At 55.3% G+C, this 12,352-nt stretch overlaps 1 protein-coding gene across 7 annotated transcripts in view; it reads right to left on the reverse strand.

The window, feature by feature from the left end:
- Positions 1-12,352, reverse strand: part of SH3PXD2A (SH3 and PX domains 2A) — a 236,766-nt gene that overhangs the window by 62,983 nt on the left and 161,431 nt on the right. For 4 of the 7 annotated variants that reach the window (XM_047701411.1, XM_047701408.1, XM_047701413.1 and 1 more), the window contains one exon: positions 1,334-1,378. The exons of the other annotated variants lie outside the window; for them this stretch is intronic. In XM_047701411.1, coding sequence (XP_047557367.1) covers positions 1,334-1,378 — 45 coding nt within the window. The remainder of the gene's footprint in view (positions 1-1,333; positions 1,379-12,352) is intronic. 7 annotated transcript variants of the gene reach the window in all.

Raw genomic sequence — 12,352 nt, forward strand, 5'->3', positions numbered from 1 at the left:
TCCACGCCCCTCACAATCAGTTCCTCCCAGGCTGGACTTGGCCTGCCGGCTTCTCTATAGGCCCCTGGGAGGCCAGGCTATACGTTTCGTGAATAAAATGTATTGTAGGCCAAGTGGGCTCTGGCTCACTGGCTCGGGGAGAGGGGAAAGAGGGACAGGAGCCCAGTGATTAGTCAGGCCTCGGGCCCTCGTCACAGACAGTACCAGAAGGAGGACTGCAGGAAGCCTGGGACAGGCAAGGGGTCCTCCTGCCTTTCTCCTCCCAGGACGTGGGCCTCCCATTCCCTGTCCACAGCTGTGATGGGGAGGTACTGAGCCTCGGGCTGACTGCTGGGGCCGGCCCAGCCCCTCTGACCTCTGACCCTTCTCCCTCAGGCCCCCAACCACGAAGCCTGAATCTCTGCTCCCAGCTTAGGGCAGAATAGGTGTTTGTTGGGTGTGTGTGTGTGTGTGTGTGTGTACACGTGCATGTGCATATGTCTGCATTAGCACTCTTAGAAATGGAGGGGCTCCTGGAAGCCCCTTCTGGAAATCCCACTCCTCTGTGGGCCACTATCTCCCTGCAGCAGCTGAGAACCCTGCTGTCTAGGGCTCACCACCACTGTCCTGTAAGACCAGAGGCTGAAGGAAAGCCCCTGACCCCTGGCCCAGCTCTGCCTGGACACAAGGCACAGGCCCGAGTCCCTGAGGCCCATCCTGGTCCAGGCAGCCCAAAGCCTGGCCAGGCAGATGAGGCAGTGGCTGCTCCAGGCTCTGGGGCACGGAGGCTGTGACACCAGTCCCAGGTTTCCCCTGCCCTGCTGCAGCACCCCGGTGAGGACCACTGGAAACCAGGCTGCAGGGTCTGAGGCTTCAGCTCTCTGCCCCACGTTAACTGCCCGAAGTGAGACTGACCGTCTCCGATGGGCCCTCCCCAGCGGACCGCCAGCGAGCGAGCATACAAGGCGACAGTCCCCTTTCCATCGCCTGAGTGCTTCCCTCGTGCCGGGCTCCCTGGGAGGTAGCCGAGCCCTGCTCAGGGAGGTCAAGTTCACTCAGCCAGCACCGGCAGAGCCGGGGGACCAACCCACACGCTCCGGTCCACAGTGTATTCGTCTACACACGGTGCTCTGTGGCCATCACCCACTGAAGGCTCCGAGCCCGGACCTGAGGCCTAGAGAGGGTTGAAAGGAGGGCAGTGAGTACAGCTAAGGGAAGGGCAGGAGGGGGCCCAGTGGACCGCCGGCCTGCCGACCAGGGGCCGCAGCCCATCCCAGGGAAGCATGCGGCCAGCGGCGCCCACACGTGCGTGCCCGGGACACACATGCTCACACACACGCACTCAGGGCAGTACCTGTCACGTCCTTCCTGGGAGACTCAGCCCAGCTGGAGAGCCACACTTCCGAGTCCCCCACGGGAGCAAGCAGCACAGCAGGAGAGAGAGGAGAAGCAGAGGAGGAGAGAGAACCGTTAGGCAGGCAGGAGGTCTATGGGGCAAGTGGCCGCAGGCGCAGCTTTGGGCCACGGCGGAAGGCGGGGGAGGGGAGGGGAGCGATTTCCTGGCCTGGGGCTGGCTGCTGGGCGTGGGCCTGAGTGATTACAGAGGCGCTGGACCCAGCCGGCCTGGGATGGGGATAATGAGGTGTCTGTCGAAATGCAGGAATCCTCTGGAGCACAGAGAAGCCTACACAATCCCCGCCTGGAACCGGGCCCATGGCTTATCACTGCTGGAGAAAGCAGCCTGGACCTTTCTCTCTGGCCGTATGGGTGGGTGGCTGTCCCCATAGGGCCCGGTGGCTCTGAGGAACCTCACCAGGCCAGCAGGCTCAGCAGCACGGACCTGGAACCTCAAACATTCAGAGATGGAGAGCCCAGGGCCGGTCTCCGGTCTTGAGGCACCTCACCGCCGGGCTCTGATGTCTTGTCCAGCCCTAGCCCCAGCCCTTACCCAGTGAGGAAGACAGGTCGGGGCAGAATGGAAGAGAGCCTTATTCTGGACTCTTTAAAACACCTCGTCTCCAACCCAGAAGGACGGGGACCTTTAGTGACCATCAGAGATGAGGGCTCTATCCCAGGCTCAGACAACTACGTCTGATCTGGGCCTCTGTCTCCTCATCTGTGAAATGAGGTTAGAAGTGATCCTCCTGCCAAGAGGGAGGAGCAAAGTCAAAGAACCTAAAAGAACACATGACGGTGCGATGTGATACCGTAAAGTGATGAGGCAGAAAGCTCTGGGCTCAATCAGTGGGGGGAACAGTTCTAGAATATCGGAGGGCCAACATGTAATAAACATGGACAGTCTACCTCCAGGATTCCGACTCATTTACTGCCTATAACAACCCCTTGAGGTGGGTCTGCATTTTTCACCCCATTTTATGGGAGAGGAAACCGGCCCAAGTTCCCACAAGCCCAGAGCAGTGGGGCCAGAAACGGAACCAGGTCTGGGATCAGAAAGGCGGGTGGGTGCTTTCTCTGCTGAATTTCTCATTGCCTCCAAAGAGCACAGCGTTGGCTGCAGCTGCAGCAGGGACAAAACATTGAGCTGCAAACCTGAGAGGCACCCAGTGCTGGTCAGGAAGGCTGCCTGACCCAACGACACATGGTAAAGACAACCGTTACGGCAGCAAAAGTTTACGTAGCATTTACTGTACACCAAGCCTCATGCTGAACACATACATAGGGTAATTCATTTGCTTTTCAGAATAAACCTACAACAACAAGGTACTCCCTCCACTTCGTAGATGAGGAAAACAAACCAGAGAGGTTAAGTCATTTGCCCAAGGTCACACAGCTAGTACCACGTCCATCTCATGTGGGGACACAGACTTTGGGGGATCACTGGATGCCACCCACCCTTTAAAGCACCTGATTCTCCCTTGCTCAAGCCATCTACCAGTTCAGGCTGGCTCCCCACGCAGAACCAAGAAGCCAGGGCCTTCCAGTTCTCCGTGGAACTAGCGGAGAGCAGATCTGGTAGAGGGGTTTAGCAAGGCCTCTGGAGTCTGACTGTGCGGATTCTCCTCTATGACGGACTTACTGAACCTCCCTGAGCCTGTTTCCTCTCTTGTAAAAATGAGATGAGACAATAGACTACTTCCTAGGTAACTACGAGGATTAACAAGATAAGAGGCAGTACGTGCCCTGCACCAGGAAAATCAGCCTCCTAGAGCTGCAAGGCTGACAACCAGACAGTGTTTGATAGTGAGTGTGCCAAGAAAACGCTGGTAGCCAGTCATAGATGCCTTCCCGTAGACACCCTCCAAACGCCAGGTTAGCTGCAACTGGGGGTAAGAGACCCTGGAGACTGCATCCGGAAACAGGACTTGCAGCCAGAAGCCTCCATGGGCTTCAGGAGCCATACTGACCTGGCTTCCATGCCCTGGCAGAGCTGAGAGTAGGTGGACACACCTAGGTCCTCTGAGGCCTGAGGCTGGGCCTGTAACTCCCTGCTGCTGTACCCCAAATGTGGCCAAGTAGGCTGTCACCCAGCAAGGCCATCCTAGGCACCCTAGTGCCAGACCCACCCCAGCTCCAGCGTCCGGCCCCACTCAGCCCCATGCTGCCCCAGCTCAGAGGGTCCACATCTCCAGCTGTCTCTGCGGGCTTTGTTACTTTGTACCACTTCCATTTTGGTTTCTTTTGGGTTCTTCAGAAGGAAAACTTTTGGGAAATGCTAACTTCTGTCAGCGAGCCAAGGGAAATGATTTGGCTCAGGCCTGGAGAACCGAGGAAGACTTACTCTTCTGTTGGAACAAGGGTTAACAAACTTTCCCTGAAAAGGGCCAGAGTAGGTCTTTTAAGCTTTGGGGGCCATGTGGTCTCTGTCAAGACTACTTACCTTTGTTGTTACGGTATAAAAGCAGCCCCTGACAATCTGTAGAAGGCTGAGTGGGCTGTGTGCCAATAAAACTTTATTTATAAAACTACATGGTGGGCTGGGCTTGGCCCATGAGCTGTGGTTTGCCAACACCCATGCTAGAAGATGAGGGCTGTCAGAGAGGGGGAGCTGCTGTCTTCCTCAATGGGGGGTGGGTACCCCCAAGTCGTAGGAGAGAGAAGTGGGGACCCTTGGCCCACCAAGACTAAATGCTTACAAGGTCTATGCTCCTGGGATGACTTTCTCAATAATTATCTTGAAGGGCCTGATGCCCTTCCAGGTCCTTGGGGTCTGGGCATTTGGGCAGGCAGAGGGCGGGGAGCAGGACAGGAAAAATTCCCTCAGCCTCTGGAAACTGAGCCCCACAGCTAAGTGTGGAACAACCCAAGCTCATGCCCACCCCCTGCACCCATGCAACCCCCATAAGCAGGCCTCCCTTTGCTCTCCAAAGGAAAATGGGAAGTGGACCAGAAATGGGCCTGTCTTTTTAAAAACATGATTTATTTCCCAGTCCCCTGGATCTGCAGAATTAATCCAGTTCCGCTGCTCCCACCCCAAACCTCTCCCCACTTTGGAGTGCCTTGTCTCCAGCCCACCCGAGCAAGCCCTCTCTCAGGGTGGGAAGGACACCTCCCCACCCCCACCCAGGCCTCCTTAGAATGAACAGAGGAGGACCCTGGCTCACAGACCCGGCCCTCCAGCCAGGAGGCAGACGAGGCTGCTGGCTGCGGGCTGGGAAAGCAGAGACGGAGGGACAGGACAAGGGAGCAGGGCGCAGGCACAGCCAAGGGAGCAGCTGTGACCGACACAAACCAACCGCTTCCTGCCCTCCGGCTGTCTCTCTGGCCTCTCCCGGTGACAGAACCAAGGGCCCTACAGAGCAGGGGCAGTTGGAAAAACCAGGGGCTCCAGACTGGGAATCTGCACGACTGGTTTTGCTGACCACCCGCTCTGTGACCTGGGGCAAGGGGCTCAGCTTCTCTGAGCCTCAAGGCTCACTTCTGTCAAATCAAGCATTTGGGCCTAGCAGCAGCCAAGGTCCTCAGGTGACGTTCTAGGCTCTCCCAGCAGAAACCTGCTAGTCTGCAAAATTACAAGTGCTCCACAGCTGACATGAATCTTTCCAGAGAACTAGAGTACCTTTCCAGGGAAACCCACTTAAACACATGCTCAATATATGGAAACTCAAGTGGAAAAAAAAAAAAAGAAAGCAATTAATTCAAGAGGCATAGAGTGCAGAGAACTGAGGCAAGAATTCTTTAAAATCTTGCTTCTTATACTTATCCTGCCACTCAGCTCCCTGGTGGGGGCTTTTAGCCATTTCTCTGGGCCTCTTTTCCTTCCGTTCAATGGGGATAAAAATACTTACCTCATCTTCTTTGTAAGGTTGTTTTGAGAGTGTAGTGGCCTGTAGTGCCTGTGAAAGGTTTTGGAGGGGGAGGAAGGAGGCCCCTGGGACAGAGGGAAGGAGTGGTGATAGGGACAAGCTGGGGACTGCAGCAGCGTGGGCTGTGGGCCGGAAGGCAGGAGGCGGGGAGACGAGGCCCCTCCCATGGTCTACCCCCAGCCCTCCTATTCCTCCCACAGCCTGTGCTCCCATTTTGCAAAATCAGCCAGAATCCAGGCGCTGAGGAAGCCAGGTGCCTGCAGGTCCTGGCCAAATATGGTGACCCAAGGCCACTTCTTAGATGCTGAACTTGCTTCTTGTCTGGTCCAGGTGATTCGAGAAATCACGTAATGGTCACACAGGTGCCCCTGACTGTAAGGAACCCCCACACAAGAGACACCCAAGTACTACATAAAAACACACCTGGATAGAGCGAAGGTAGCAAAAGGATTGGGTCCTAATACAGTTTCTTTTAAACTTGACTAAGTCCAGAGCAGTGAGAAGTGGGTTTAATTTGCCCAAATCTAGTCTCAAACCACGTTTCCAGGAATCCTTCCCTAGTGTAAAGCAAGTCCCACCCATTCAAACTAATAAATCCAGAGTGGGCTGTGAGCCCAGGTGGGAGAGACAGGAGAACAGCCAGCGGCATGATCTCCTTCGAGAAGGAAAGCCAAGCCAGCGCTCAAGGGACCGGGGCAAGGTCACTCACCTCCCCGGCCTCCATAGCCCAAGCCCAGGGGGGGCCCCTGGGAGGGGAGGAGAAGCAGGGATCCTGCTAGGGGCCCTGAATGAAATGAACACCCTGTCTTTTCCTCGTCCTTCCATTCTTCCAGCTCTCTGGATCCTTGAGCCCTCAAGACCTCCCCCTCCTAGGGAATTCTATTGTCCTTCCTTCACTGTAGCCCTGAACAGGGTTCTCCAGAAAGCCTAGTCTTTCCTCCCCTTTTATACAACTAAACTTCACACAGGGCTGAATTTCTTGGGTTTCCTGTAAGCTCCGTTTCTTTTCCTTGATTGACTAAGCTGCAGGGAAACACAGCCTCTGCTCTCAAGCCAAACCAGGGGCTGAAAGCTGCTAGCTGTGCCACTTACCGGAGGGAGAAGGAGCCGCTTAATTTGCCAGGAGGGGCATAGAGCTCCTGTCGCAGGCACTGCCAGAGCACAGGCATGAAGGAGCTCAGATCTTGACAGCAGCCCTCACGGGCTAGCAGTCCTTCGCATAGTTCCTCTACAAAGTAGTAGTGAGGCCTACATGACAAAGTCACTTGAGGCCCGGAGAAAGCATGGCATGAATTAAGATGGCTCAGAAAGAAAACAAGCCATAGTTCAAACATGAATTCCAGTCTGAAGCCACACGGGTGCCAGCTTGGTGACGCGCATGAGGGTAAGGAGTGCATGCGCCCGCTCACGCTCTCAGCAACTAGCACCTGATCCAGGGTGAGCGATAGCCTCCAGCTCATCAGAAGTCCTCCCAGCATGGAAAAAAAAAAAACAACACATTATGCCCCTAGACTGCAGCCGTGAAGGATTAATGTGGCCGCTCAGACCCCTGGCCCTGCCTCCCACTCTCATGGTTTCCAAAGTGGGGCTCGCCTCAGGTGCCCGTGGCTCAGGCCACCCCACAGGGCCCCACACTGAGAAAGGCCCTGGGCTCGGCTTCATGCTGTTCTCTCATTTGAAATCTTGAATCATTTATGAACAAGAGGCCTCATAATTATGTAGCCGGTCCTGCCCAGGGCCTGAGGTTTCAGGGCCACAGAACTCTGAGCTAAGTAAATAGAAGTACTCAAGAATAAATTTAGTAGGACTGGATTTCTGATGCATATCCTCTCGTAGACAGAAGGCAAATCCTAAGTGGGAAGACAGGCCATTGTCTGTCTCCAGGTTCCATCCCCACCAACATCTCAGCTTCTTGGTGGTATTCCAAAGGCTAGAAGGATGCATGTGGGGACTCAGGAACAGAGAGGGCAAGAAATTTGCCTAAGATCACACAGCAAGTGAGTGGCAGGGCTGGGGCTAGAAATTGTACCAGTTCTCACTTTCTAACACTCATGCTAGGCATGGTGCTAAACATTTTCTGAGCTCTAATTTCATCCTTACGACAATCTGTAATTTACAGATGCAAAAAGTGACGCTCTTCCGAAGGCCCAATAGTAAGACTTGAGCCAGACTTGAGCTGGGAATTGGGAAAAAAGGGGCCTAAAATAGGGGACTTCATTCTCTGGATTCTCCTCCCCCACTGGCCAAGGGAGGCTCATTATTTCTGTCAGGCTTCCCTTTGTACATGCAGCCATATTCCTTCTCATTTTGCTCTCAGTAAGAAGGGGTCTGCCTCCTTTCCCAGGAGCTGCCTTTCCTGGAATCCAGACTCTGCGTGGGGGCAGCCCAACCCCGGGCAGGAATGTGCAGCTGACCCTTGGGCCACTGAGCTGAGCAGTCAGAGAACAGTCAGCTTCCCTGCTCAGGTGGGGAATGGGGTGGGGTGGGGGCTCGGGCTGTGCCTGGAGCCCTTCCATAGCCCTTCGGGGACTAGATCCAAGAGCGCCCATCTAGGCCACGACCGGGGCCTGCAGAGACAGCCCAGTGCCTGTGGGTATAGGCAGAGGGGCCCTGGAAGCCTCCAGAAGCTCTGTAGCTGCCCGGAGGGGGCTGCTCTGCCAGAGGGCAGCAGGCAGATCTGCTGTTGAAAAGACCCAAAGCATCCTGGTTGAAGACAGGTGCTGTGGTTAGTCAGAGGAGCCGTGGGTGGGCAGAGGACAGAGGGGTGCCGGGCGGGGAGGCCAATGGGGCTCCAACCCCACTCCCAGCAGCTGCTGCCTGACCCCACAGTAGCCCCTTGGGCTGGGTCTCCCTCTCAATTCTCAGGTTCTCACGTCGCCCCACACCAGGGTGGTGGTGTGTAGAAAAGAGACAAACTTAACACTGTTCTGAGTTCCAGGATCCCAGCCACCTCCCCACTCCCTGGGGTGGTCTGCCTTGGTGGTCCTCTCCCACTTACTGGGCTGTCTCCCTCCCATTCCCCCACCCACAAGCTCCCCCAGCCAAAGCCAGGATCTGTGAGGATGAGGCAGCATCAGAAACAGAGAACAGCAGAGTGGGACTCAGTGAGAAGCTGCTGGGTCCTTGGGTCCCCAGCCCCCCGTCTCTGGTCTGTTTCTCTCCCTGGCTCAGTCTCCACTAGAGCCATGATTGAGTGAGTGATGGAAATTAACAGCCAGTGGACCGAGGACCCACATTCCCATCCCAGGGCTATAGAACGTGCAATGTCTTGTCTTCTCCAGACACAACTCTTGAGATCCTATTCTCAATGAATCAATCGCCAATAATTTAATGAGCATCTACTATGCACACAGCAGGGCACCCCTGGTGATGACCAACTGACTCTCCACCATCTGTCCCCAAGCTTGGGGCACAGGGACACAAATACTTACCCAGGTGCTCCTGCCTGTGTCAGGAGTCACAGGGGTTTGGGAGGGAGGCAGTGGGGCCCCCTCATCCACTTGCCTGGCCCTTCAAGCGCACCGTCCCTTCCCAACGCTGCCCAGACCCAACTGGAGGGCAGGCGGAGGCCAGACACAGCAGGCCACACCTCAGGCGGGGGTCTGCAGGGGGTGAAGAGGCAGGGAGGAGTCCCAATGGCCTCACATCTGTAATGAGACCCTCCTCTGGGGCAGGACTCACAATGCTTCAGCTGACATCTGGCTGGACACTGCCATCATCGGAATGGGACACGGGTGGGGCTGAGGGGGCAGGGGCTAGAGGCAGCATTCATTCCTGAGCTGAGATTGAGGCTGACCCATTTTCCAAGTTCTGTCAGCCTCCTTCAGCTTGCCCTGGGTAGGATCTCTGTATGGTTCACCGACTGTGTCAGCTGGCTCCACAATGTCTGGCTACTGCTATAGTCCTAGCAAGGATCTGGCACATAGTAGGTGCTTAATCAAAATCTATTGTGTCTCTCCAATCAGATCTGAAGTTCCTTCAGACTCTTAAACCTGTCAGCATCCTCACAGTACACCCTGAACAGAGTAGGGGGTACCCAGTAAATCTCTAGTGGCTGATGGGAGGGTATATACTCATTACACTCAGTCCCAAGGGCTTTGTGGGGAAATCAAGGCCCGGATTACCCCACTACCCTGGGGTCCTCTTGGCACCCAGGGCCCTGTGTATTCTCTAGTCCAGGTTATGTCCCTTGAGCCACAAACAAGCCTTCTCAGGCCAGGGGTCCTCTTGGCACCCAGGGCCCTGCATATTCTCTAGTCCAGGTTATGTCCCTTGAGCCACAAACAAGCCTTCTCAGGCTCAGACCCTGAGCCTCGCTTGTGCTGGGCAGAGAGGCTCACGGAAAGGCCCTCCAGGCCTGGCAGAACATCCCTGGAAAGCTCTGGCCCAGCATTTGCTGTAAAGCCCTTCAAAGAGATTATTTTAAAAAATTTGTCCATAACCAATATGGTCTATGGCAAGATGGATGTTGCAGGAAATGGGAGTCTGAGCAAGAACAAGGGGCTTATCTATCCTGTCTGCTGGGAGCAGGGCTCAGCAGGGCTGAGAGCAGCCCCCGTGGTGTGTGCCAGTAAGCCCTGGGCCTCTCCTCACCCCCATCCCTCTCCTGCTCTGCGTGGGTCTGGACCAATCCCGAGCCCTCAGATGCCACGTCAACAGAGCAGTGTGAGTGTGTGTTTGCGTGTGCGTGTCTGTGTGTGTCTGTGTGCCTGCACACACATCACTGCTTGGGAAATCCCCACATCTGGCTCACACGTGACTGAGCTATTCCCAGCAGACCCAGCTGGGAGGGCCTGGAGGACAGCGGAGGGTCAGGAGTGTGTGAGCTCTCTGGGGAGCACAGAATTAACCCTTCGGCACCAGAGCTCAGGATCTTCAGCTAATGCCGGGCTTCTGTCCCCAGGAGAGGCCAGGAAAGAGAATGGTGCCCAGAGGGGCCCGTCCTGGCTCATTACACAACTGTGGGGAAATGGGTGCCCCCGGTCTTCACCTGCAATATGAAAGGGCTGCTTTTTCCTCTGTCCTGTCAATCATGGCCAATCATCAACCACTGGGGAGACCCCCCTGGCTGGAGGGTCCTTCCCCAATGGGGATCTATTGGTCAGATATTTAATGAGCACCTCTAGGTGCTGGGCGCCTGGCTAGGATGATCATGGCGCTGGAATTATATGCCTCTCCCCTTTCCTTCTTCTTCTTCTTTTTTTAAAGATTTTACTTATTTATTTGAGTGAGAGACAGAGCACAAGCATGGAGAGTGGGAGAGGGAGAAGCAGGCTTCCCGTTGAGCAGGGAGCCTGACGTGGGGCTGGATCCCAGGACCCTGGGATCATGACCTGAGCCGAAGGCAGATGCTTAACGACTGAGCCACCCAGGAGCCCCATGTATGTTCCTTTCACAGGCAAGGACATGTGTCCCCCTGGAGACAGCTGGAACCAGAGTCCTCCTGATGATAAGGAGAGGGTCAGAGGTGGCCCGTTCAAGTTCTCTCCAGCCCAGGCACATGGATTAACTTTATAATTAGAGCTTTTTAAGCTTCAGTGACTTTAGTGAATGAGAGGCCATCTGCAACAGCGTCTCTGAAACAGCGCCACCCAGCAGGAACTGCAGGGACACGGAAGACGTGGCACCACGAATACTGAGACGGTGTCCAGATGTCCTCTACACGGCCGCTCTCCCTCTCCTCCAGCCTGCCTCATTTAAAAACCTCAGTGAATGGGGCTGGAAAGCCTTGCTTGGCACCCCCAGGCGGACTCCCTTGCACTCGGTCCCACCTCCACCACAGCACTTGGGATGTTGTATCCTAACTGTTCTGAGGACAGGGACCTCATCCTACCCATCTTGGTACCCCACGACTTCCACAGCAGGGCCTGGCTGAGCAGGTGCATAGATGGTCGCTGGAGAACTCGACAATGCCGCCACGGCAGAGCCAGTGAGGTCAAATACGGGCCTGGCAGAAACCAGCTCCTCCCAGCTGGGGTTGCGGGGGGTGGTCCAGGCCCAGCATCCCTTCAGAAACCGGCTTCCTGTGGCTTCCCCAGTGGGGAGAGCTGCCACGAGTGACGACTGAGCTGTGCTCTTAGAGCAGGGAGAGCAACCAAGTTCATCCATGAAGCTGAGAGAAGGGCCCTTCCGTACCACCACGCGATCAAATGCGAGTGAGAAGCGGTGGAGGGCTCCTGGCAACACGGAGGCCCCGGGGAGGGACGGTGCAGGGCAGCGAGCTGACACACGGGAAGAACTTGTCCCATCCAGGGTGTTACAGTTGCATGTTTGCTCGGTTTCCCCGGGGGGGGGGGGGGGGGGCCACTGCCAACGTACAAAGACAGTCTTCATTTGGCCTCTCGTCCCCAGTCGGTCATCACAGCTTTATAAGGACCTCACCCTCCTGCCTGGGACACTTCGGCACCCAACCCTGACCCTCTTCCAACACGAGGGGAGAAGCAGCCCTCACATCCCTGTGGGGTTTCCTCCAACACTGCACCCGTTAGCCAGAAGCAGCGTCGGGGGAAGTCTCGCCCAGAGGTGACGGCTCCTCCTTCTGAGCACAGGGACGTGAAGGGACCTGGACATGGCCCACTTTCCTCGGTACAAGACTCCAGTTCTACCCTTAACAAATACATCTTCATCCCAGCTGCCTGGGTCACGTGCGGCCATGACAAGATCCAGGGGGCAAAGCAGAAAGAGTCCGGGAAAAAAACTTTTTCTTTTATTTTTCTTTTTCCCCTCCAAATGTCTAATTCTTACTGCAACACTGGAAAATGTTTCTTTGCCTTCACATTTCAGAACTGACCAATTATAAAAAGGCCACGAGCCAACTAAGTCACACACGCCACATTTCTGTTTCTAAACAAAGTAACCGTAGATCAGAAAAAGGTGCTAACACAATAAGTAATGCACATGTCCCCCACATCTTTGTTTTTCCACTGGCTTCACCATTACTGGAAATGCTGTGTCTTCTGTCACATGCCTATAAACCAAAGAGCCGAAGTGAGGAACACATTATTTTCTGGCCGAGGGCTGCGGTGGGAAACATTTCTTTGCTGGACCACAACGTGGGTGTTTCCTACCCCCAAGTAGACAACCTTGTGGAAAGAAAAGGCAGACGGGAG

This window comes from Lutra lutra, chromosome 14 (assembly GCF_902655055.1).
Source record: "Lutra lutra chromosome 14, mLutLut1.2, whole genome shotgun sequence".
Lineage (NCBI taxonomy): Eukaryota > Metazoa > Chordata > Mammalia > Carnivora > Mustelidae > Lutra > Lutra lutra.